General features: G+C 47.2%; 1 protein-coding gene across 5 annotated transcripts in view; it reads right to left on the reverse strand.

Annotated features, from left to right (window-relative positions):
- PIK3R6 (phosphoinositide-3-kinase regulatory subunit 6) overlaps positions 1–25,948 on the reverse strand; it is a 51,867-nt gene extending 25,919 nt beyond the window's left edge. For 2 of the 5 annotated variants that reach the window (XR_014305039.1, XM_082708211.1), the window contains exons 1-4: positions 25,761–25,948; positions 8,632–8,732; positions 827–910; positions 316–407 (exon numbers count right to left, since the gene is read on the reverse strand). Coding sequence is in view for 4 of the 5 variants with exons in the window: in XM_082708211.1 (XP_082564337.1) it covers positions 316–407; positions 827–910; positions 8,632–8,644 (189 nt within the window). In the remaining variant the exon portion in view is untranslated. Of the gene's footprint in view, positions 1–315; positions 408–826; positions 911–1,480; positions 2,634–8,091; positions 8,593–8,631; positions 8,733–25,760 lie in introns of those variants that run through there. The other 3 variants (XM_082708212.1, XM_082708213.1, XM_082708214.1) reach the window with 3 other exon arrangements.
- Between the last annotated feature and the right edge of the window lie 1,630 nt (positions 25,949–27,578).

Below are 27,578 nucleotides of genomic sequence, written 5' to 3' on the forward strand. Positions count from 1 at the left end.
ATTTTGAAACATTTTTAATAGGTATGCATTTATGTTAATCCGCGTTTCCTGTTCCCACAAGTGGGGATTTTCCATGTGTGGCCATGGTATAGAACTTCTTTCTGAAATACGCTAAGTCACGTGAAACCGTGGAAGTCTGCCCTTCAAGAAGTAGAGGAGGGAGACAGAGCTGCTGAAAATCACGCAGGAGGTCCACAAAGGACCAGAGTTGGGGGGAGGGTGGATGCAGCAGTGATGGGACTGAGGCCCCACCTGGCTTGACCTCTCTCCCTCCTCCCCACCCCCCACCCACCTCTCCGAAGCCCAAGAACCCACCTTTTCCAGCTCTCTGAGCAGAATACGGACCAGCACCGGACTCTTCCCCGGATCTCTCTCGACCTTCTTGTGCAGGGACCATCTCCACATGCCTGGCCAGGACAGAGGGGACCCCAGCACATGCAGGCGGGGCATGGGGGCTCTTAGAGGCGATCCCCCTGAGCTGGAACCGGAGCCCTTGGAGCCCCATGCTGTGACTGTGACTGGCTACAGAACTGACCCCTCAGCTGGGCGCCTGGCTCTGGTGACATAGTGGGGAGGGCTTGTCACACGTGGAGGATTTCTGCTCCACTGCCTGTCAAGGACAGTGCATTCTTGGGGTGGAAAGGCAGGGATGTGGGACATGAGTGGGCCAGAGTGTGCGCGTGGCCTATGGGCTGGCAATGTTCAGACCTCAGCACCTGGGGCCACGTGTCTGGAGGTCGTGCAGGTCAAGAGGAATTTTGCTCACATGGGGAGCTGGGGAGGTGGCTGAGAAGGAGTGGGACAGAGGCTGCCTGCTGGCTCTTACCTTGGTTGCTCTGCAGGGCTGGGGCCTGAGGGCTGAGTTCCCGGAGAACGGCTTGCACGCTCCGCTGGAGGTCCAGCTCCGCATCTGGGCAGCAGGGATGGGTGGGGGGAGCACTGGGGCCAGGAGCTTTGGAGCTCAGTGACCCCGGCCTCACCCTCGCCCCCATGTCTGCTCTCCCTGAGACCATCTTTCACCCCTTCTTTAAGCCCCAAGAGGTGCCCCAAAGTGATAAACTTAGAGCAGGCAGCCAGCACACAGCTCTCCAATAAGCCTTTCCATCAGCACCTCCCTGTTCTCTGTAAAACCCACGTTCCCCAAAGCACCGTGGGTATTCCACTGGTGGCTCACAGGGCTGTTTTAGGGATACTCATGCTGTCCTAAAACCTGAATAATTAGGCACTTATCTTTATCTGTTCAAAAAAATATGTGTTCCTAAATTTCAAGTCAATTTCATGTCAGATCAAGGATGGGACAGGAAAGGACAGACTGTCCCCTCATCAAACTGAACTCAGGCTTTGCTAAGCCAACTTCCCCTCCAGACCCCAGCCCTGGCCCGGTTCTGTCCCTCCCCTATCCCGCTGGCCTGGCCCAGCTTGAGCAGAACACTGTTAGCCAAATCTAGATGCCCCAAGTCTCCTTGGACTGATTTCCCACCTGCCCCACCCTCTTGCAGTCCATGGGCTTGTAACTCCCCTGGTGTCTTTGTGTGATCTGGAGTCGAGCCCCATCTCTGTCCCGTGGTGTGTTTGTCTTGAATGAAGTCTCCTTTGCCACTGGAACCAGTGTCACGAGATCGTTCTTTCTTCAGCTGTGGTCCAATGGCATGCCAAAGTGTGAGCGTGGTACAAGAATGAGCCACTGACATCCGGGAAGCATGGGAGTGGTGGGGAGCCCCCTGGCCCATCTCCCACTGCAGGAAGAGATTAGCTGGCCGGGGCGGGGGGGGCTTGGGGCTGGGCACCTGCAGCCCATCGCCTGGTGCGGGGCCACACTTCTGGCCACTGTGACACTCCTCCTCCAAGACTTGCACCCTTGAGGCACCTGACTTGGGCTCAGGGCTCCCCAACCACACTGCTGAGCCTTTCTTGGCCACAGCTGGGTCGAATGCATTTCCACGAGCAACTCAACTCTTTCTCCTTCCCTCAGAGCTGGACACCTGTCAGCGCCCTCTCCGTAGCCTGCCCCTGGGCTGTGTCCCCACCTCAATCCCTGCGTGGCCACCCCATCGTGAGGTCTGCTTCTCGGAGACTCCAGACTAAAAACAGGAAGCCTGAGAGACACTTCCCACACCATAAATTCCTCTTTTTGACTGGCTCTCATCAAGCGTCTGTCTTCCTTCACGAGCAAGTGTGTCTTTGGTTGTCAGAGAACACCAACCACACGCCTCAGGGGTTCCTCTTTTGTTGGGTTGTCAGGAAACTGACAAAGTGGGGGCCCAGCCTCAAAAACCAGCTCATCTCCAGGGACAGGGACGTCTCCTGTCTGCTCCTCTTTGGGACTCTTGCTTTATGTTCTACGAAACCTGTATCATAATTGTCTCACACTCCTTTGGAGGATGCAGATAGAGATCAAATGTTTTAAACAATCAGCAGGTAGAATGTGTTCAGCCAAGGCGCTGGTGCTCAGAGACCGACCCTTCTGGGGTTCTGGCGTGTACTCGGCTAAGCTGGCCAGGGCTCCCCTGCTTCTCGAAAACCCCCCACCTTTCTCCTGCCGCTCGCTTGGTCCCCTTGGACCTCATCAAAGTCTGTTTCTGAGTCTCCCAGAGGCTGAGAGTGGGAGGCTCTCACAGCTCAAGTTTCTCCCCCGGCCACACTGCTGGGCCGTGCATCACCCCCCACCCTTCCGTGCCCCCCGCCCCCCTGGCAAGGAAATCATGAAGCCTGGCATGAAGGCTGGTCACAAGCTGCCTTTTTACCTACCTGTGTCCACCTTACATGGAGATTTATTTATTTTTTATTTTATTTATTTGACATAGAGAGATCACAAGTAGGCAGAGAGGCAGGCAGAGAGGGTGGGGGGAAGCAGGCTCCCCGCTGAGCAGAGAGCCTGATTCGGGGCTCAATCCCAGGACCTTGGGATCATGACCTGAGCCGGAGGCAGAGGCTTTAACCCACTGAGCCACCCAGGCGCCCCAACCTTACACGGAGATTTAATGAGTTAATGCAGGCAGAGTTTTTAAGACATTGTTATGTCTACTTTCTTCTTTCCTCCTTCCTTCCTTCTACCTCCCTCCATCCCCAGCCGCCTCTCCATGGACAGCACAGACTTCAAACTATGATAGCCATCATCTCCTCCCTGCCCCTCACTAGAAGGGCAGCCAAGCCTTTGTCTTCTGAGCCCTGGGTTCTCCTGCCTTGCACAGGGAGTCAAGCTTTTATGTTTCAGAGAAAAATAGAGAAGTTGCCAATAGCCCCAGGAGACAGCCTCACATAAAGTATGTTTTCGAAAGTCTGGGCGGCCGGAACAAGCGCTCAGGCTTTGGTCCACATCTGGCCTGCAGACGTGTTTTGTTTGGGCTTGTAGAGTGTCTTGGAAAAAAAAAAAAAATCAAATCAGCTGCCAACATGTACAAATCAGGAGATTTTGCATGAAAGTTTGGGTTTCTGGCATCCCTGGAAAGTCTGTTGACACCAGGCATGCATTCTTCGCACATGTTGCAACTGACAGGGCCGGGAAGGGGCTGCCCCCTTGAGACGGGGCCCAGCTACCCCAATTCTTCATAGCGGCCCCCTCTCCTTGTCTGGCTCATCGACACCCTGTACCTGGCCCCTTGAGTTTGAGACCCCTGGCTCTGGGACTGAGACAACCAAGCTGGATTGTCTCAAAGGATAGGGATGAAGGCTGCTGCTTGTAGCTACTGAGGACAGTGGCAACCCGAGGTGGGAGGCTGTGAGAGCACACGTTTATGGGGACCCAGGGAACGAGAAAGACTGGAGCTGGCTGGGACACAGCCTAGGGGGGTGGCAGAGAGCTCAGACGGAGGCAGGTGAGCACTATACTCTGCGCTCAAGGGCCATAGCTGTGGTCTCCTGGGTTACCGTTGCCAGCGCATAAGAATGTCTCCAAAGGAACCCTCTCTCTCCCTATGGACCGTGCATACCTGGCCAACCTGTTTGGGGACAGGGGTGTGGCAGCTACAGTGAATTGAAGACACAGCCTCTTCTCATCATGAAGACTTTGTAACCCCTGGGCTTACAAGATCACAAACAGGGGGGAGGCAGCCCAGGCAAATGACCCTGGAATTTGTACTGACCTTGGAAAATGAGAGATTGAAGCTGGATTTGATCTGATTAAGCAAACGAAAGAAACAGGATATTTCTTGTGCCTCAAGCAGCTCAGGGTTATTTGTATATGACATGCATGTCTAACATTACTCTTGTCTCAGAACAGCCAATAATAAAGGCCATTCATAATTATTACCTTCCCCTCCATCCAGGAATGTGGGATATTACTATTAGGCATCATGTTACTATTAATATCTAACATTTAAATTGCACGTAAAAGGCGTACACTCAGAGAGTCTTACGGAAGTGTGATAAGATAATGTGAGGTGTTCAACAAAACCGAGTTCATGTTTGTTCTGGGTCGCCAGGAAGACTACATTTCCCAGAATCCCCTGCAGCTAGATGGACGCCATCCTGTCCAGTGGAATGTGGTGGACACAAGGTATGACATAAAATCCTCTGCACTGGGGCGCCTGGGTGGCTCCATGGGTTAAGGATCTGCCTCCAGCTCGGGTCATGATCCCAGGGTCTAGGGATCGAGCCCCACCTCGGGCTTCCTGCTCAGTGGGGAGTCCGCTTCTCCCTCTCCCTCTGCAGCTCCCCTTGCTTATGCTCGCTCTCTCTCACTCTCTCAAATAAATACATAAGACTTAAAAAAAAAAATCCTCTGTATTATCCTCCACCTCTCTCTTCCTATTCCTTGGCGACTTTGGAAGACGTGTTGGTGGAGATGGTGCCACGAGAGGGAAGGAGTCTCATCCCTGAAGGACTGGAGCCTGGCCTGGATGGTGATGTGAGACGTAAGCATTGGTTGTGCTAACCCACCAACATTGGGCTCACGGGTATACCAGCTAGCCTTTCTGACAGACCCTCGGACGCGCAGATAATTTTCTGGAATCTCATCTCACTGGCTTCTGAGCAGAGCCCTGGGAGCTTAGTAGGGCAATACAGTTCTCCCTGCTCTGCTTTGTAGATTCCAAGTCAAGAGCTCTTTGTCTTGTGCCGTATTGTCTCTCGGAACACAGAGGTCAGGCCCAGAAGGACCTCGGAGGCTCTCGTCCCATTTGACAGCTGGACAAATGAGGCTGGCATCTGTGCGAGGGCACAGAGCTGTTGGAAGAGAGCTGTCCCTTTGGCGGATGCTCTTCCTCTAAAGCCCCACACTTATATGTCCCCTTATAGTCACCTGCTTACCCGGAAAAGGGAGAACAACATTATGTTTATCTATGTGTATCTGGGCTTTGAATACCAAAAGCCAATGCCCCAGATAAAGGTGCCTGGACAAAGAGTCGCAGCTCTAAAGGCAGTTCAAGGTCCAGTCTTCAACTTCAGGCCATTTGAAGCTATAGCAGCACATGGCCATTCCGGCTCTGCGTTGCCCTGTGGTCCCAGACAGAATCAGATTTCTCCCAAACGTCCTTGTAGGATGCTTGCCTTTTCCCTCCTTCCCAATCTTGGCTTCACAGAAGAACCACCCGGAGAGCTTTAAAAAAACACTAACATACAGCCTTTTGTTCTGTGGAAACTAGCTTAAATCAGATCTCTGAGAGTAGGGACTAATAATTTCTTTTTTAATAGCTCCCCAGAACACTCGAACGGATAGTTAGGGTAGGAATTACTGTCTTAGCTCTTAAGCTGAGAGCTCTGGACAATTGAGCTGTTAGTCAAGGAAGGAGTTAGGTGCCAAGATGCTCAGAGTTCACAGAGGCCGATTATCCCTGCATAAAGGATGAAGGTCACAGGGTCAGAATGGCTCCTTCCTGGCTTCATGGTGACAGGAGGAGATTCAAAAAACATAACGGGAGGAAGTTTCATTTTTATTATTGCTGTATTTCACTTGTTTTGCAAGACGTATACATTTCTTCAGAAACGTGACCCTGGGAACTAGGCAGTAGACACCATGGCTCTAACTCTCTTGGGGTCCAGCCATGACATGAATAAAATCTTCTAAGATTTTTCTAAGCAGACCTCTCTTTGTTGTCTTGAAGTCACCCCATACCTACTTGTCACGGTTTTTTATGTGTCACCTCGACTGGGCCACAGGACACCCAGATATTTGGTCAAACATTCTTCTGGGTATCTCTGGGAGGGTGTTTTTGAATGAATTTTTTAAATCACTAGACTGAGTTGACAGACTGTTTTCCCTAATGTGGGTGGGCCTCATCTAATCAGTAGAAGGCCTGCACAGAACAAAAGGCTGACTTGCCCCGTCTCCAAGTAATAGGGAATTCTTTCTGCTAGACTGCCTTCCAGCTAGGACATTGGATTTTTCCTTGCCTTTGGACTGGAACTATACCATAGGCTCTCCTGGGTCTCTAGCTTGCCAACTGCAGGCCTTGGGGCTTGTCAGCCTTCATAATAATGTGAGCAAATTCCCCAAGACAAATCATTCTGCACATGGTTGTACAGTAGGACGCCCTTCCTAACATACCCACAGAGGCCCAAGGCATCGGGATGGAGAAGGCTGGTGGAACAATCAAACTAAGTATTTCCTCAGCTTTTTTTTTTTTTTTTAAAGATTTTTATTATTTATTTGACAGACAGAGATCACAAGTAGGCAGAGAGAGAGGAGGAAGCAGGCTCCCCGCTGAGCAGAGAGCCCAATGTGGGCCTCAATCCCAGGACCCTGAGATCATGACCTGAGCCGAAGGCAGAGGCTTTAACCCACTGAGCCACCCAGGTGCCCTTTCCTCAGCCTCTTTAGCCAACGAGTGGAACTGGGGCAGGGGTAGATGTGTCCATCCAGATGCAAGGGTTATAGGGACACTCGGGTCACTTGGTACCCACAAAATTACTACCAAAGAGGTTGTAATTTCCAAGGGATGCTCCCCTCAAACTGGAGTACTGGAAAGTATTGCCCTTTTCTGCTCTCCGGATATCAGTCATCCGAGTCAGCTCCCCTCCCTGGGATGGAAATGGCAAATACCAACAAACACTTTCTGGACCATTCTTTTCTCAAATCACTATAAAATCACTAACCCCAGGGCCCATTTCCTCATGTCAGCTGAGCCATAAAACAACTGAGAGGAACACGGTTGGTTTGTGTTTGTGTTCTGACTCAGACTTGGGACTCCCGAGCTCTGTAGAGATGGATGTCACTGGGTACATTGGTTCCCTGGTTTTCAGAGGGTGAACTTTTTCTGACCTTGACATATTGACCATCTGGACCTCCCGGACTGCCCTTCCAACCAGGGCCAAGGACTCGTCTGGGAATCCCCTGGTCTCAGCCTCTCAGCTGGTCACTGAAATCTGGGCTCAGCACCCAGACACACCATCAACCAGAGTAATGTTGCTCACAGTTTTCTTCTATCCCATGCCTGATCACCCTTGCCCTCATGTGGAACAAAAGCTCAGATTTGCAGGGATGGAAAAATAACTACAGCTTTGGTGCCTGTGCCACACTGTTCTTTTGTATCCCTTAAAAAAAATAATTTTTCAGGTGCCCCTCTTCTTGACTCTAGAATGACAGAACCCTTTAGGGCTCTAAGAAGGTGGAGAAGGTTATAAACATTTGTAATTTGGGAACACAGCCCATAGAACTGCAGTTCTGATCATGAAACACCCCCCTCCCCCTTCAGAGCTCCCAGGGCAAGCATCAGAATTTTGGGATGTTTCCTTCTGCCCATCTGATGTGGGAGGGGGTCACCTGTCGTATGTCTATGTCTATGCAGTAGTGTGTGTGTGTGTGTGTAAAGGACACATGTCTGAGAGATGGTAACAACCCAGTAGCTGCACCTGCCTTGGACATGCCCTCCCCTTCCCTGGATCAGGGTCTTTAAGGGCATCAGAGTCTATGTCTCACGAGGAGTGCTGTGGGATTTCCTGGGTGACCGTTGGTGATACACATCTCGAGGGAAGGGTCATCTCTCCTTGTGTCCCAGGTTGATAAGGCATGAAGAGTCTGGGGTTGGGAATGAGCTAGACCTTGGTTCTTATGGTGGTTCTGCCACTTACCAGCTGTGTGGCTTGCACAAATTACCTAACTTGAGCCTCCATTTCCCCTTCAGTGAAACGAGCAAGATTACATTGATACTGTACCTCACGGATCCTTCTGATGAATGCACAGGACAGCCCTCAGTGAAATCATTCAGGGCATAGCGCTGGACTGAGACTGCTAGGGTCAAACCCTGGTTTGACTATATGGTATCTGTAGGTGGCCTTGGGAGCAGTACCTCTCCCCTCTGGGTCTCACTTTCTCCTTCTGCAAAACGGGGTCGATGATAACATCTATCTCATGGGGTCTTTACGAAGACTCAGTGAGATACTATTTGTCAAGTGTTTTTATCACTACTTGACAAATTATAAGCACTACAGAGTTTTTTGTTAAGTAAATACAAACATATGGTGATAGATCTTGGCCCTCATTGTCATTATCCCCAGTGTCCAAGCAGCTGGGTCTCATACAGGTGTGTGGCTGTCCACTCCTCAAGATGTTCTCGCATTTGGGCAGCTGAGCTTGGGGTCTGGGTGAAGGTGAAGGTGGTCCTCCCAACCCTGGGGGCCTTCTCACCTGCAAGGGAGGCCTTCCCCACGACGAAACCAGGCTTGTGAGACCCTGCTGCCCCCAGTCATACTGACCTGAGCTCTCCATGGAGGCTGGGGTGTGAGTAAGAAGGATGTGGTCGTCTCAGGCAGCAGAATGGAAAGTAAAGTGGTTGTTTTTCCGCAGAGAGGTGGTTCTGCAAAATAAGAAGCAGTTAGCTAAGTGGTGGGAAGGTATAGAAAGTGTATTTGGGGGAGCAGAGAGGCTCCTAGGGGACTTAGACTCCTAACATTTTGGAGGAATTCTTCTATGGTGCTGGCTGTGTGCTGGGTACTCTTCTAAACATTTTAAAACAATCGAATTTTTAATATTCATATTAACTGTATAAGGTAGGTACTATCTTCTACAGATGGGGAAATTGAAGCACGGAGAGGTTAAATAATGATTCAAGGTCAAAGAGATGGCAAGTAAAGGAATGAGCACCGAACTCAGACTATCTGGCTCTCAAATGTCATGACCCCTGGCTGCCCCACCGTGACCCCAGTCAGGGGAACCCCCCACAAAGCCTGCTCCCCAGAGCAATAAACTCCAAAACTGAAAAGCAGAACTCTGACCAAATCCAAGAATAAATGAATAAAGATACACCTGAGAAAGCTAATTCAGAGAGAGAGAGAAAAATAAGAAAATATCAGGAATGGTAAGTGTCATATATACTCAATGGAATAAAATATAATGTACTCTGAGTAACTGTAACCTATTGATAATCATATAAAAAAATCATATAAATGAGCATTAAAATGTGATAGGCCATTGACAATGATTAGAAAAGATAACACAATGCATGCCACATATGTACATATATGATATGTAATATGTTTATTTGTAGCAAAAAAAAAAATGAACCTATATCTCACACATGGTTTTCTAGGGAAATAAAAATGACACAAAAGGCTCCATTGAATTAGGAAAACTGCTTTTGTTAGTGATCAATGAAGAAACAAAGAGAGCCATCAAAGAATTAGCTCTTAAAAAGTAATATATGTCAGGGCACCTAGGAGGCTCAGTTGGTTAAGTGTCCCACTCCTGGTTTCAGCTCAGGTCATGATCTCAGGGTTATGACATGGAGTCCTGCATCAGGCTCTGTGCTTGGTGTGGAGCCTGCTTGAGATTCTCTCTCTCCTTCTGCCTCTTCCCCACTGGTACACATGGTCTAAAATAAATAAGTAAATCTCTTAAAAAAAAAAAAACAGTTGATATATGTCTCAGATGGTTCCTCTGATAAGTTCTCTCAAACCAGCAATGAAAAATGTTAAGCTATTTCAACTATTCAAAGCATAAAGAAGGAGAGATTCTCTGAAAAAGCCAACTTAGCCTTGATAGCAAAATCTAATAAAGATAGTTTAAAAATATAGATGAATCACTCCCCACCCACCACGACAGCTGTTTAAAAAAGAAAGCGACAGCAAGGGTTGGCAAGGATATGGAAACATTAGACCTGGTGTGTTGCTAGTTGGAATTCAAGATGGTGCAGCTGTGGTGGAAAAAGAGTATAGTGATTCCTCATAAAGTTAAACACAGATTTACCACAGGACCCAGAAATTCCACTCCTAGGTAAATACCCAAAAGAAGTGAAAATAGGGACTCTAGCAGATACTTGCATATCAGCATTCATGGCAGTATTATTCAAAATAGCCCCAAACTGGAAATACTACAAACATCCATCAACAGGTGAATGGGTAAACAAAATGTGGTATATCCATATGATGGAAAATTATTCAACCTTAAAAGTGGAATGAACTTTGGACACATGCTACATCATAGATGAGCCTTGAGATCATCATGCAAGTGAAATATATCAGGCCAAAAGGACAAATATTTGATTCTATTTACATGAGGCACTAACAATAGGCTGATTCACAGAGAGAGAAAAGTGTAACAGAGGTTACCAGGGCTTCTGGGGAAGGAGGAGAGGAGAATTATTATTCAGTGGGTACAGAGATGATGAAAAATTTCTGTAAATGGACTGTGGTGATTGTACAATGTTGTGAATGCACTTAATGACACCAAATCCATATACTTTAAAATGGCTAAAATGGAAAATTTTATGATATGTATATTTTACCACAATAAAAATTAATGTTAAAAGTATAAAATATCACTGATCAAATTGAATGAATTAAAATTATAATGTATTCTGAATAATTCTAGATGATTGACAATCATAGGAAGGAATGTTAAAATGTGATATACCATTGGCAATTATTAGAAAAGATAAAACAACTGTTGCCGAAGATACAGGAAAATTTTCTCTGTACTCAGTTGGTGAGAGCAGAAATTGGCATAGCTTTCCTGGAGGGTAGTTGGGCAATAAACATCAAAATTCAAAATGTGTATACTTTTTGTCCAAGCAACTCCATTCTTAGGAATTTATCCTAAGGAAATAATTGGATAAGTGCATAAGGAAAGTATACAACAATATCTGTCAAAAAATTGTTTATAAAGGGAGAAAAACAGAAGAAACTTTAAGGCCCAATGGCAGAGGGTCAATTAAGCAAATTAAAGTTACTCATGCAATGGAATACTAAGCAGACATAAAAATGATGACATATATTTACAATTACTGAATTAAAAAGATTTTCAGAAGTATTCATCTCAAACACTAGGTAACAAAGCAGTTAACACATTTCTAACACATTAATTTTTAAAAATGTATTTCTAAATTTCCTCAGATGTATTGTAAAAAGTCAGTAAAAACTAAACATCAGGGCTCCTGGGTGGCTCAGTTGGTTAAACAACTGCCTTCAGCTCAGGTCATGATTCTGGAGCCCTGGGATCGAGTCCCGCAATGGGCTCCCAGCTCTACAGGGAGTCTGCTTCTCCCTCGACCTTCTACCTTCTCATGTTCTCTCTCTCAAATAAAGAAAATCTTAAAAAACAAAACAAAACAATAAACAGCTAAACATCAAGATGTGACACTGAAGGTCCTGGCTCTAGTTAACATGGAGTAAGTATACTCTGTTGTAACTCTTCCACTCAAAAAAAAAACCTAAAAATTCTGGATGGTATGCATGGAATGGCTATCGGAGGATTCTGAGAAGTAAATGGTATCAGGCAGAATGGGGAAGAAAACCAGTTCATGAACAATCTGGCAACGAGTTTTCTTCACTTCCCCCCTCCCCCTTATCCACTGGTCTGGACCACAAAGATAGCCTGAAATTCACAAGTCCACACTTAGGGCAGACAGAAAGAGCTAGAATAAAAGCCTCTCTTTCTGGTCTTAGCATAAAAAAAAAAAGGTCCCAAAAGGATTGAAGAGATGGGGGAATTTACTTTTTATTTTGCAATTCCTCCTTCCATATCCCCCAGGCAATCTTTTAATAGCAACAGCAGCAACAGTGGTTGGCCATGGTGGCCAAACAGGTGCCTAAAATTCTGAAAAAGGGAAATTCTTCCCTCTGACTAGAGGAACTATAGTTCCAAGGGCATGGGAAGAATCCTTAATGCTTTCTTCCCTCTATCAGAGGAATAAAATTAAGAAATAACAAACTGAAGATGAGTAATAAAGTGGTAGACCTGAATAAAAATATATCAATTGTTATATTAAATGTAAACAGTCTAAACACACTAATTAAAAGACATAGATAGTCAGCATTTAAAAAAAACAGAACCAACTCTATGCTGATTACAATAAATTTACTTCAAATATAATGTCATAGGTAAGCAAAAGAACAAAAAAATATATATATTACTTGAATATTAATCAAAAGAATGCTGAAGTAGGTGTATTAGTATGAGACAAAGTAGATTTCAGAGCAAGGAAAATTGTCAGAATAAGCTTCTTATTACATTTCATAATGATAAAAATGTCAATTCATGAAGAAGTTATAACAATTCTAAACATTTCTGCACTTAAAAACAGAGCTTCAAAATACACAAAGGAAAAACTAATGAAACTAAATTACAAGTAGGCAAATCCACAATTATAGCTGGAAATTTTAACAGTACTCTCTCAGTGACTGATAGAACCAGCAGATAGAAAATCAAGAAGGACATGGAAAAACTGAATACTATCAACTAACTGAATATATGGAAAAAATGAATACTATCAACCAACTGAATTTAACTGGCATTCATAGAACACTACATACAACAATAGCAGAATATGAATTATTTTCAAGTGTACAAGAAACATTCACCAAGATAGACAATACTCTTGGTTATAAAACAAACCTCAATAAATTTAAAATAATTGAATTATACAAAGTAGGTTTGTTGATCATAATGAAATTAAACTTGAAATTAGTAACATAAAAATAATTAGGATATCTCCAAATACCGGAATATTAAACAACACATTTCTAAGTAATCCATATGCCCCCAAAATAAAATAAGTGGGTTAACACTTCCCAACTCATTTTAGGAGTCTAGCATTCTCCTGATATCTAAACCAGACAAAAATAGTACAAGAAAAGAAAATAGACCCATATCCTTTATAAACATAAATGAAAAAAATTCTGAGCAAAATATTATCAAATGAAGACAAGGAATATATAAAAAGAATAATGCATAACAACTTGGTGAGGTTTACTGCAGGGATGCAAGACTGGTTCAATATCTGAACGTCAATCAGAGTAATCTGTTATATTAAAGACTAAAAAAGAAAAACCATATGTTCTTATTAGTTGAGGCAGTAAAAACATTTGACAAATTTTTAATTTTATGATAAATACATTAGAATACATTAGGACTAAAAGGGAACTTCATTAATCTGATATAGGGCTTAGACCAAAAAAAACCTCTCAACTAACATACATAAAAATTTTTTAAAAACTGAATAGTTCCCCTCAAAGATTAGGAAAAGGCAAGGACATTCACTCTCACCACTTCTACTCAACAAATCAACATATTATTGGAAGCCAGTGTAACAAGACAAAAAAAAAAAAGTAGAAAAAGAAGAGGTGTACATATTGGAAAGGAAGAAATAAAACTATTTGCAAATAAAACAGCCCTATTCACACATAATAGGTGTACATATATAATCCCTAAGAATCTACCAAAAAAATCTCCTAGAACTAATAGTGAGTCTGCCAGGATCACAGGATATAATGTCAGCATACAACATCAGGCATATTTCTATATGCTAAGAAAGGAACAACTGAAAACCAAAATTTAAAATGCAATGCCATTTAAAGTAGCTCCAAAAGGAAAAGAGAGGAATACTTAAAAAGAGAAATAGAGCTAACAAAACACTTGTAGGATCTGTATGACGAATACCACAAAATGCTGATGAAATAAATCAAAGAACACCGAAATAAATGGAGACACACCCTGTTTATGACCTGGAAGACCCAATTTGGTTGAGATGTCCCTTCTTTCCAACTGATTTATAGATTTAATGTAATTCCAATAAAAATATCAGCAGATTTCTGTTGCAGATAGAAGATAAGCAGATTCTAAAATTTCTAAGAACTGAAGTAGCCAAAAAAATTTTTTTTAAATTTGAGGACTCATCTCCCTATTTTAAAAACAACCATAAAATTATTAGTGAAGGACTAGACACAAATCCAAGGAATAGAATAGAGGGTCCAGAAATAGACACACATTGAAACAACCAATTGATTTTTTAAAAGATTTTATTTATTTATTTGACAGAGATCACAGAGAGGCAGGCAGAGAGAGGGGGGGAAGCAGGCTCACTGCCAAGCAGAGAGCCCAACGTGGGGCTTGATCCCAAGACCCCAAGACCATGTCCTGAGTCAAAGGTAGAGGCTTAACCCACTGAACCACGTGGGCGCCCCCAACCAATCGATTTTTTACAAAGTTGTAAAGACAATCAAAGGGGAAGGATAAGTCTTTTCAACAAATTGTCTGGAAAAATCAATCAATCATCAATACACACACACACACACACACACACACACACACACAGCACCTCAACTTAAATTCCATACCTCAAATCAAAACGAACTTAAAATGCATCACAGTCTGAATGTAAAAGGTAAAACTATAAAGGTTTAGAAGAAAACACAGGGAAAAGTCTTCATGACCTTGGGTTAGAGAGAATTCTTAGATATGATACTAAAAGCATGATCCATAAAGGGAAAAACTGATGAACTGGACTTTACCAAAATTAAAAACTTTGGCTTTGCAAAAGTAGCTTTAAGAAATGAAAAGACAGGGGAGCCTGGGTGGCTCAGTGGGTTAAGCCTTGGCCTTCGGCTCAGGTCAATCCAGGGATTGAGCCCCGCGTTGGGCGCTCTGCTTGGCGGGGAGCCTGCTTCCCTCTCTCTCTGCCTGCCTCTCTGCCTACTTGTGATCTCTGTCAAATAAATAAATAAAATCTTGAAGAAGAAGAAGAAGGAGGAGGAGGAGGAGGAGGGGGAGGAGGAGAAGGAGGAGAAAATGAAAAGACAAAGTACAGACTTGGAGAAAATATTTTCATTTCAAATCACAAATGTGACAAAGAACTTGTATCCAGGACATAGAAAGAATTCACAAAACTCCATGATAACAAAACAAATAATAACCCCAAGCAGGAAAAATAATTGTTTAAACAGTTCGTAATATATATATCCTGATTGGGGTGATGGAAACATCAGTCTACACATGTGTTAAAACTCATAGAAGGAGTCGCACCTGGGTGGCTCAGTGGGTTAAAACCTCTGCCCTCAGCTCAGATCATGATGTCAGGGTCCTGGGATCGAGCCCCACATCTGGTTCTCTGTTCAGCAGGGAGCCTGCTTCCCTTCCTCTCTGTCTGCCTGCCTCTGCCTACCTGTGGTCTCTGTCTGTCAAATGAATAAATAAAATCTTAAAAAAAAAAACTCATAGAAGGGTATAGTAAAAGCAGTCCATTTCACTGTATATAAATCTTAAGTACATTATTTTTTTTAGAAAGAGAGGAGCCCACACCCCAATTTGTAACTGGCACCATGTGGTTATACGCTTAAATACTTATCACCAAACTCTAGAATTTACTAAACAAAGAAACAAAAAGCACTCCTCACTTGATGGGTGTTTTCACAGGTTTGTAAAACCAGATCCCTGTCATTTACACACGTGACACTAACTGCCTCTGGGAATGCACTTAAGGGAAGGGGCCGGGAAGGCCTCTGATCTTTCAATAGACACCTTTTCGGACCATTTTAATTTTTAAAACTTGTGCATGTTTTATGTATTTTAAAAGCAAACAAGTCTCTATATGGATGGCTGATTTACAGAAAATAGAGTACGTGGACACCTACGACCAGGATGGAAAATACAGATTCTGAGAACCTCTACAGGACACATATCCAGTTCTTTTTTAACAAATTAATTGCGAGGAAGATGCGGTGGTGGTGAGAACACATGTGAAAATTAATGGTGCTGGGGGGTGGGTGGCTAGGAATTCACAGAAATTGAGATTTTTTTTTATTAATTTTTTATTTTTTATAAACATATATTTTTATCCCCAGGGGTACAGGTCTGTGAATCACCAGGTTTACACACTTCACAGCACTCACCCAAGCACATACCCTCCCCAATGTCTATAATCCCACCCCCTTCTCCCAAACCCCCTCCCCCCAGCAACCCTCAGTTTGTTTTGTGAGATTAAGAGTCACTTATGGTTTGTCTCCCTCCCAATCCCATCTTGTTTCATTTATTCTTCTCCTACCCACTTAAGCCCCCATGTTGCATCACCACTTCCTCATATCAGGGAGATCATATGATAGTTGTCTTTCTCTGCTTGACTTATTTCGCTAAGCATGATACGCTCTAGTTCCATCCATGTTGTCGCAAATGGCAAGATTTCATTTCTTTTGATGGCTGCATAGTATTCCATTGTGTATATATACCACATCTTCTTGATCCATTCATCTGTTGATGGACATCTAGGTTCTTTCCATAGTTTGGCTATTGTGGACATTGCTGCTATAAACATTCGGGTGCACGTGCCCCTTTGGATCACTACGTTTGTATCTTTAGGGTAAATACCCAATAGTGCAATTGCTGGGTCATAGGGCAGTTCTATTTTCAACATTTTGAGGAGCCTCCATGTTGTTTTCCAGAGTGGCTGCACCAGCTTGCATTCCCACCAACAGTGTAGGAGGGTTCCCCTTTCTCCGCATCCTCGCCAGCATCTGTCATTTCCTGACTTGTTGATTTTAGCCATTCTGACTGGTGTGAGGTGATATCGCATTGTGGTTTTGATTTGTATTTCCCTGATGCCGAGTGATATGGAGCACTTTTTCATGTGTCTGTTGGCCATCTGGATGTCTTCTTTGCAGAAATGTCTGCTCATGTCCTCTGCCCATTTCTTGATTGGATTATTTGTTCTCTGGGTGTTGAGTTTGCTAAGTTCTTTATAGATTCTGGACACTAGTCCTTTATCTGATATGTCGTTTGCAAATATCTTCTCCCATTCTGTCAGTTGTCTTTTGATTTTGTTAACTGTTTCCTTTGCTGTGCAAAAGCTTTTGATCTTGATGAAGTCCCAATACCTCAATATCATCAAAGCCATCTATGAAAAACCCACCGCAAATATCATTCTCAATGGAGAAAAACTGAAAGCTTTTCCGCTAAGGTCAGGAACACGGCAGGGATGTCCATTATCACCACTGCTATTCAACATAGTACTAGAGGTCCTAGCCTCAGCAATCAGACAACAAAAGGAAATTAAAGGCATCCAAATCGGCAAAGAAGAAGTCAAATTATCACTCTTCGCAGATGATATGATACTATATGTGGAAAACCCAAAAGACTCCACTCCAAAACTGCTAGAACTTATACAGAAATTCAGTAAAGTGTCAGGATATAAAATCAATGCACAGAAATCAGTTGCATTTCTCTACACCAACAGCAAGACAGAAGAAAGAGAAATTAAGGAGTCAATCCCATTTACAATTGCATCCAAAACCATAAGATACCTAGGAATAAACCTAACCAAAGAGACACAGAATCTATACTCAGAAAACTATAAAGTACTCATGAAAGAAATTGAGGAAGACACAAAGAAATGGAAAAATGTTCCATGCTCCTGGATTGGAAGAATAAATATTGTGAAAATGTCTATGCTACCTAAAGCAATCTACACATTTAACGCAATTCCTATCAAAGTACCATCCATCTTTTTCAAAGAAATGGAACAAATAATGCTAAAATTTATATGGAACCAGAAAAGACCTCGAATAGCCAAAGGGATATTGAAAAAGAAAGCCAACGTTGGTGGCATCACAATTCCGGACTTCAAGCTCTATTACAAAGCTGTCATCATCAAGACAATATGGTACTGGCACAAAAACAGACACATAGATCAATGGAACAGAATAGAGAGCCCAGAAATAGACCCTCAACTCTACAGTCAACTAATCTTCGACAAAGCAGGAAAGAATGTCCAATGGAAAAAAGACAGCCTCTTCAATAAATGGTGCTGGGAAAATTGGACAGCCACATGCAGAAAAATGAAATTGGACCACTTCCTTACACCACACACAAAAATAGACTCAAAATGGATGAAGGACCTCAATGTGCGAAAGGAATCCATCAAAATCCTTGAGGAGAACACAGGCAGCAACCTCTTCGACCTCTGCCGCAGCACCATCTTCCTTGGAACAATGCAAAAGGCAAGGGACGCAAGGGAAAAAAAGAAATTGAGATTTTTAAAAAAAATACTTTATTTATTCAACACAGAGGGCTATCACAAGTAGGCAGAGAGAGGGGGAAGCAGGTCCCCACTGAGCAGAGAGCCCGATGTGGGGCTCGATCCCAGGACCCTGAGATCATGACGCGAGCAAAAAGCAGAGGCTTAACCCACTGAGCCACCCAGGTGCCCCGGAATTGAAATTTTTATCAACCAAGACGATGTGTGACTTTATTTTTTATTGTGGAACAGAGTGTGCCCAATAGCGTTGTGAAACCTACGAATAAAATGGACACCTGTGAGCCTACCATCCAGCAAAGGAAGACTCCTGTCATGTTGCTCTGCGTATGTTAACTTAAAAGCAGGGTAACTTAAAATAAATGACAAAACTATTAAAATAATTGCCCTTCCCTCTCTTCCTGGGCACCTGTGGGGCTCATCTCTGGCCTCTTTCAGCTGCAGCCCCTCCACACCCTGGGTGACATGGGTGTCTCAAAGTGCCAGGTAGAATGTCAAAGTGTTTCATGACAAAATTTTGAAAAAGAGCTTGGTGTGGAGATGAGGGACCCAAAACTCCACCAAAGAAGGAACGTGTTGAGCATTCATTGCTGCTCATTCTTTCTGAAAAGCCTTCGTGGCGTGTTTTTGTGGTTGAGAGTAGACATCGAAACTGAAGGAATTGTGAACACGCAAACCTGAAAATCCAACTGTCGATGAAAGCATGTGGCTGACCCCAGGATGTCCCCAGTCTGGGGGGAGGAGCTGGAAATGGCAACGTGGGGTGGTCTGAGCCACCACACGGTGGGGACAGGGCAGACCCTGACTCCAGACCCAGTGATGCAGAGAGGCCAAGAGAAGCTTCCCAAGTGGGACCCAGGATGTGGGATTTCCAGGTCCCCCTCTATTAGCTGTGATTAAGAATGAAAAGATAATCTCTGCCCAATGCACGGGGACCAAGCTATCATCACTTCTTGCTCAGATCATGGTCATCCCCCAATAAGTCCCCCTGCATCCACTCTTTCTCTACACCCCAGTCCTTGATTAAAGCTCTCCAATGGCTTCTCTTGGATCTTAGAATAACACCCCACTCCTCACCTTGCCTAAATCTTGCCTCATTTGGACCCAGTGGACCTCTCCAGGTTCATCTCTCCCCCCTCTCCTTCTGGCTCATGAGGCTCTCATCTCTTGGCTCACTGTGTTACTCACACTTCCCAGACCTGCCTCAGGACCTTCACACGGCTCTGCCTGGAACACCTTTCTCCACAGTAAGCTCCTTCTCAATACTAAGGTCTCATTTAAAATTTTGCCTCCTCAGAGAGGCCTTTCCTGGTCAATCTACCTAAAATAAACCCCACCACCCACCCTAGGTGATCCTCTAGCACACGCTTTTATTTTATTCATAGCATTTATCCGTTTCAGAAGTTCTCCTGTGTCATGATTAATTTTCTTGGCTATTCATTAGAACACGAGCTGCACCAACACTGGGCCTTCCTGGGTCTATTCACCACAGCATGTCCACTCCTTGGGCAGTGCTGGTACCCAGTAGATGATGAATTGACATTCTGTAGAAGAAAGGTGAAGCATCTTGCCCAAAATCACATGGCTAATGAATGATGAAACCAGGGCTAGACCTCCATCTCAGCTGAGGGGATGAGGTCATGGCCACCTCCCTTGCCCTCTGCACCCCTTCTTCTCCCACCTCCAAATCTCACAGGGCACCCTCTGTACTAGTGGAAAAGAAAGAAATGAACACTCAGGTAAGCTTCTGTCCAGGTGGAATCCACGGATAAGGAATATTGAGCATCTCGAAGGAAAAGGAATCAGAGAGAGATAGATTAAAGACGTGTGCATGTCTCAGGACTCACGGTGCAAAGTTGGGGCTATTCTGGACTGGTTTTTAACAGAAAGTAAAAATTGTAAGAGGTGTAAACAACCAGTGTCGGAAAGCCTCCTTAGCTGTTTTTCTCTTCATTCATTTGCTCCCTCGTTCATTCAGCAAACGCTTCTTCGGTGCTTATGAATATTTGCACAGGTGCTGGAGATGCTTTGTGGCCCCCCTGCTCCTCCACAGACCTCTGTGATCTATTTCCTGTCCTTTGGGGCTGTTGACCATAAGATGGTGGGGGAGCCCTCAGGGGACAAGGTTACACCCAGACAGGAAATAGAAAGAAGCAGAACGCGGTCATTCTCAGAATGCATCAACATTACCTCTCTTCACTTCATGATGGCATGCATTTCTTAAGAAATGAAGCTGCCCATTTTGGCACCGAAACAGGTCTCTGATGGTCTTCTTGATGAATCTCATGGGGGCTCATGGCACATCATTGTTGCATGCCAACAACTTCAGGGGCTGTCTGCAGGTGATGGCAGCCTCCATCCTGCCCTGAATGGCTCGTACTTTCTGACTCCTTGGGTATGAGTCCCGTCTCAGCAGTGGGGGTGCACCTTGCACTTAGTGGGTGAATGGGGGCTACCGTTGGGTGGACCGTTTTGTTAGCCTTTTGGTAATCCACCCTGCTGGGGAGGGTGAGGTTTTGTAATTCATCCATGTGAAGAGGCACTCGCTGTAATGTGTCGGCTCAGAGGGGACTGTTCTAATTCCAACAAGAGCAGCCATCTCTGCTCTTCCAGAAGGCTGGGAAACCAGATAAGCACATGGGATTGTCTTATAGGTAAAATCCAGAAACAAAGCCTGAGAAAACAGATCCAGGAAAAGAGCAGGAAGTTCCACAGACAGGGAACCTCCAGTTGGGCGGCTCAGAGGCCCCAGGGCTCTCTTCCTAGTTCCTGGGAGTGTTCAAAATGACTGATGTTACTAAGCAAACCAGAGGATCTATGGAACACGGTCCAGTCCAGACAGCAGAAATTGGGCAAGGGTGTGGGTGTTCAGACATGAATGAGGGAGACGCGGTCCTTGCCCTTTGAACTGGGGCCCTGACTTTTAAAGGATTTTCTAAGGACAGCATTGTGGCCCTAGCGGCCACACGCCTACCCCACGATCAGCACACTGACACTCTCAGGGACCTGTGTCCACAAGTTCCAGACAACGAACCCATTTCCCAGATTCGCCCCAGGGCCCCAGTGACACGCTCTGCCTAGTATAGATCAATAAAACTCACTTTTTGATGAACCACCATGCCAATGGCAAATTGAGAAGATTCAAACCACTCTAGAGTGAAAAGCCAGTATCCTTAACCCTTGTCTGGGCCATTGGCTCCCCTACCCAGAAGAAGCCAGAGATTCAGAAGATCTGAATCTGTGGCCAACTCTTAAGAAGTCATATTTTATATAAAAATCCAGACTCCCAACTTTTATATAAAAGGAATTAACAGGGAGATCTGGCAAGACGGGGTCCACTTCCCTGCATGGCAACAGCCCACAGGTGTGCCCACCCTGTGAGCAGAGGCAGAGACACCCGTGTTCCCTGGTGCTCAGGAGCTTGGTTGGGGCATCATTCATGCCACTGCGGGCCCCTGTAGGCAGATGGTGAGCCATCTGTAAGCTACACTGGCGTCTCCAGTCCTAATGTTTCACGAGCAGCTAATAATGGCTTTTCAGGGGTGCCTGGGTGGCTCAGTCCGTTAAGCGTTCGACTCTTGGTTTCTGCTGGGTCATGATCTGATCTCATGGGTTGTGGGACTGAGCCCCGTGTTCAGCTCTGCGATCAGCAGGGAGGCTGCTTAAGATGCTCTTTTCTCTCTCTCTGCCCCTCCCCTGCCTTTGTGCTCCCTCTCCAATAAATAAATCAATCTTCAAAAAAAAAAAAAAGATAGTATTTGTGAGCTGGGCACTGGGGTTGCCAATGGTGCCCATGTGAGTCAGTCAACAAACACCCACGGAGTGCCTCTCCACTTCCCTGGGCACCATGCAAGGAGTCCCATTTGTGAATGGACTGGTTGCCTCTGCTAGAATGTTCCCTGAGGGCAGGACTCTGTTTATGCACTGCTGGGTCCCCATTACCTGACGCTGCTTATACCAGTAGAAGGCCCCCGATAAATATCTTTGAATGAACGAGTATTAGGTGCTCACAGGAAGACAGGATAAGGTCACCCTCCCTGACCGTTCTCAGGCCAGGGAGCAGAAAGAAGTCTGTGGGGGTACTACTGGTTGGACAAATGGCACATGAATCGAAGACTGTGTTGGTGCTCAGAATGCTGGCGAAGGAGATGCCCATGTCGGGGAAGGGGACCCAGGCGTGGCGGTGAGAAGGACATCGTCCTCTGCCACCTGTGCATGGGGGTCCAGCTCAGGTCCCACCTTGGACAACACAGGTTGTAATGTCCCATTGTGGCTTTTGTGCCACTACTGGAGCAAAGGGCACATCAGAGATCAGCTCATGTGCCTCCCCCACTGCCCCAAGTCACCGCAAGAACGTAACAGCACAGGAAAGGAATACACCAGCCTCTGCTACCAGTCGGGGAGATTCCTAGCAGCTGGTGTCGGCAGCAGGGAAAGCAGCCTGGGGTGGGTCCCCACCACGCAGGAGAAGCACCCCCGTCCTTGCAGGCTGCCTCTCACCCTGCCCCGCCCCCTGGTGCTCCTTCAGTGTTGCCTTTACTGAGCCTTGCTGTGTGCCTGATCCTATCCCGCAGGCACAGGTAAGAAAATCAGGTCTTCCACAGGGGACCCAGGAAACGGATGGATTCACTCACTCATTACTTCGTTCAGCCCCTTCTAGACAGTGAGACACCGTTCCAGGTCCTGGGGATAGGGCAATCATTTAAAAGAGACAAAAACAGCTGCTCTCATAGAGATTGGACTTTACTGGGTGTGTGACAAGCATGCAGGGTATGGACGATAGATTCGATAATTAAGTCATATACTAGCTGATGGTCAGTGCTGTAAGGACAAGGCTCGGGAGTGGAATGTGGGGCTCCAGGGCTGGGGGTGAGGTTCTAGAAGGTTGCTCAGGGAGATCTCATGGAGGAGGTGAGCTCTGGGTGGAAAACTGCGAGAGGCATGGGAATGAGTGGAGCCGTACTGGCCTGGGATGCTCCGACTGTATTCTCATGTGCTTGTCGCCCCATGAGTCATCAAGTCCTCCGTCTTGGACTCTCCAGTCTTATGTTTTCCGCTGGTAAAACTGTGGCCGGCTAACTGAATAGTTGTGGGGGGGGGGAGATTTGAGGCGCTTCACAATTCTTTACGTAGGGACAAGATCAGAGACAAAGGATGAATGACTGGGCTGGGATTCAGAAGGTATCATTCCTTAAATACAGAATATTCGCAATGAACAGTCCTCAGAGCAGGTGCAAAGCCTTGGAGTGAAACACACCCTGCGACCCACCACAGAACCACCGAGGTGGCTGGAGGGGATGGAACAGGAAGAAGCCAACGGGAGCAGGTTCCCGGCTGCTGTTCCCAGCCCACTGCTGGTGCAGGACAAGGTGGGGAAGACTTCTAGCTACAGGAAGGGCTCAAGGAAGCGGGCTCGGGGATCTCAGAGGAGGATCTGGGCAGGCCTGGCTCAGGGCCCGTGTTCCAGCAATGAAGACCCCAGCTTCTGACGATCCCCCGCCCACCCCCAGTACCCCAACCTTCCCCCATCGCTGGCCCCTGGGCCAGGTTGTTGTTTACATGCAACCTCCCACGTACCCTCCCTGCGGCCAACCCCCCAGTTCTACAACCAGGGAAGGAAAACACGGAGTTCCCCAAGATGGCAGCTCTGCCGCCCACCTGTCCTCGCTCTGGCACAGGGAGAAGGGACCTCCCCACCACTGACCCACTTCCTTCTCCTCCCACCAGGGCAGTCTCAACCCCCCTGAGTTTGGGGGACAGATGCTATTTCCAGCATTCTGACCTTTGTGCTCCATTGAGAGTCATTCTTGCCGACAGCACACCCCCGTTCTTTGGTTCGGAGCGTGTGATTAGTGGACCCACAGCAGAAATGCAGAGCTCAGCCCGTGAAGCCCACTTGGGCTTTCTAGATTCCCGAGGCGCCAGGAATATGGGGGCCCTGCTCCCAGCTGTCCCCTGGGGATGGGGCAGGCCTGTTTCCCCTGCCGTGTCTGCCTCTGGCCGGGGAGGAAACACCTGGATGTGAGGGAGAGCCAGTCTGAGCGGTGGGGGGTAAGGGAAGGAGAGCATTGTTCTGCGGGGGCGGGGGGGGGGGATGGAGAGGGCCGGGAGCCTGGGAGGAATCTCCCGGGGACCAGATTCACAGCCAAGTGGCGGGGCTGCCTGGGTTCCAACGCTCTCTGTTGCTGTGAGTGACATCTTGGGCTACTGCTTAGAACCTCTGTGCCTCAGTTTCCCGATCTTTAAAGGAAAGCTAATAATAGCCCCAACCTCATAGGAGTATTGCCAGGACTAAATGAAAGGATGCTCACCAACGTCTCAGAGGAAAGGCGCAGAGCATCTACCGTCTGCAAGCCCTCTAGGAGCTCCAGCTTCCACAGCCAGAGTCACAAGCCACACATTCCCACAATCCCATCGCCGCATTCCCACAATCCCCCCCGCCGCATTCCCACAATCCCCCCCGCCTCATTCCCACAATCCCCGCGCCGCATTCCCACAATCCCCCCCGCCGCATTCCCACAATCCCCGCGCCGCATTCCCACAATCCCCCCCGCCGCATTCCCACAATCCCCGCGCCGCATTCCCACAATCCCCCCCGCCGCATTCCCACAATCCCCGCGCCGCATTCCCACAATCCCCCCCGCCGCATTCCCACAATCCCCGCGCCGCATTCCCACAATCCCCCCGCCGCATTCCCACAATCCCCCCGCCGCATTCCCACAATCCCCCCCGCCGCATTCCCACAATCCCCCCGCCGCATGCCCTTCCCTGCTCTGTGAGTTCGCACACCTGCCGTCTCACCTATGCACATTCCCTGCCCCTCCAGGCTCACGTGTCGCCTCCCCACGCAGAGCCCCCACCCCCACCCCACCCCGAGGCCGCCTGCACGAACCCGCCTCACCTCACCGAGGCCCCCCACGCCCTTTACTTTCTGGGGGTCATTCTTGCCACACTCGGCACCACAGCGGCTGGAGCACAGAGACTGGCCTCGCGCGGCCCGGGGAGAAGATGCTCGATCGTGCGCGTGGAGAGAAGTGGCCGGGCCAGCGTGATGGTCACATGCGTCCCCAGGGGCAGGACGGACAGAGGATGTCCCAGAAGGGGTGCGGGCGGGACCAGAGGCTGACCCTGACCGGCGCCTGGCTCGCTTGCTCTGCAGCCCTAGCCACCTTGCCTCACATCTCCGAGCTACGAATCAGGCATCAAACGCGCACCCGGCCCACCTGCCGTTGCTCGGGAGAAGCCTCGGCCGGTGGGTACGCGCGGCAGCGCCCCGCGTGTGTCAAATGTTACACTATTATGGGCACTTAGAGCATTCAGGGAGGAAAGAAAGAGGTCCTCTCATGGGTCCCGGGTCCCTGCTTCTTGTGAAAAGGATTAGAGGATTGTCACTTGGCCCAGTGCCGCTAGCGGCCTCCATATCTCGGAAACCCTTCTCCGGAAAGCTTGCTATGGAAGAGCCAGGGGCGTCTTAGCCCCTCGGGCTCCCGGCCGACATCCCTCCTCTCAGCCCCTCCATCCGCTCTTCTCCCATCTGCGTCTCCCCAGCTTCCTCCCAGGACACCTTACACCCCAGCCAGCACCTACCTTGTTTCGGGAGGAACTCGGTTCCGCTAAGTCTTTCCGCTGACGGGCTCCCCACAGTCCGGCTCAGGGAGGCTGCTCTCACTGGAGACCCCGATGACTTTAGTCTCCACGGCAGCCTCCGCTCTGCAGAGAAAGGCCCCGTGTCGCCCAGGCCCTGTTATGTCCCCTCCTCTTCCTTCCCCTTCCCCGTGGCCTTCAGAGCTCCTCCCAGAACACATCCTGCACTGAAGCTGATTTCTGCAGAAGCTCTGTGGTCACCCCGGAGCCCTGGGGGTTCTTTCTTTGGAAGGGGGCACCTCCACAGAGTACCCCCACATCCCCCGCCCCGTGCTAACCAGGCTGTGATGCCCGGAGGAGCCCTGATCTCTTTCCCAAGCTCCAGGCACCCCAAACCCACTGTCCCTGCCCGGACACTGCCAGCCAGAGGGTCATCCAGCATATCCAGCTCAACCTGGACAAACCAGGCTCTCTTTCCCCCAACCCGTGCAAACCCACCTCTCTGCTCCTCATCTCAGAATCAAAAACTTGGGTGTCAGCCTCAACACCTCCTTCTCCCTCACCTGTTCCATAAGTGGAACCAAGTCCTGTGTCATAAATTGTCCCCTTTTTCCACCCCATGGCTCTCACCCCTTAATTGGGCCACCATAGTCCTCCTCCTGAATGACCAGAGATGCCTGATCTTGCCTCCATTTCCCAGCCAAAGGCCCCTCTCTGGTGCTGAAACACAAATCTGGTCACTTTATGTCCCCAGTACAGCCTTCAATGGCTCCCTGTTACCTTTAGGAGAATGGCCAGACTCCCAAGGCCTGTCTCGACCTGATTGTTCCCTGAACCCAAGCCCAGGTTTAATCCCATCACTGTGACCCATCCCAGGAATCTTGGACACCTTCAGCTCCACAGTGGTCCAGATGGCCCCTGAGCTCCAGGCTGGAGCATGTGCTGTGGGGTCCCTTTCAGTCTTCCTGGCTCCAGCAGAAAAGAACAAAAACACAAGTCAAAGAGCCTGGAGAACAGCAGAGTGCCGTGCATGCTGGAGGGGGGGGGGGTGTTAAGGACATGGCGGTCAGTGGCATCAAAGACTGCAGAGAGGACACGGGTGAGGAGGCTGATGAAAGCATCTGCTGACCTTGGCAATTAGGAGGGAGCATTTCCAGGGAGCAGACCACCTTGGAGGTGGACCCATTGGCTAGCTCCTCACGTTCTTTTTTTTTTTTTTTCCCTCACACTTCAAAGCCAAGCAATATTTTAGGAAATCTTCAGCACCCTTCTAGACCTTTGGAAAGCTCACAGACACTATGCTCTCAACTGATTTGGCCTGATGGTAAATGGTTCTGGAGAGAGACTGATTGTTGACAGTGCCGTTTGAATGCCTGGATTCAGCCATGCCTGAAACCCTAATAATGCCTGGATATACTCCTGATTGTTTGTGTGATTCATTGCATTCTCTTGCCCACCTGTTCTCAGTAAGACGGATTTCTGTCACTTGGGTTTCTCCTTTGCAAAAAAGAAGTGACTGGTCTTTTTTCCGCCAAGATTTGGGTGGGTTCTGCAGAAGAGTGCATTAAAAAAAAAAAAAAAGAGTCCAGGATTTTAAATCATTTGCTCTGTGGGTCAGTCCCCCTGCCATAGGTAATTTTCTGCACCCCCTCACATGACTGGAATTATATTCTATGTCTTTGAGTTCCGCCTCATCTCTCCACCCTCCCCCAGTAAGTCCCAGGGAGGCAGAGGCGAGGTCTTACTCAGGTCTTACTCATTATCCTATCAGTCCCAGGACAAGAGACTCTTAAGAGATTGTTTGGCTCATTAAATACAACG

This window comes from Mustela nivalis (genome assembly GCF_964662115.1).
Source record: "Mustela nivalis genome assembly, chromosome: 17".
Lineage (NCBI taxonomy): Eukaryota > Metazoa > Chordata > Mammalia > Carnivora > Mustelidae > Mustela > Mustela nivalis.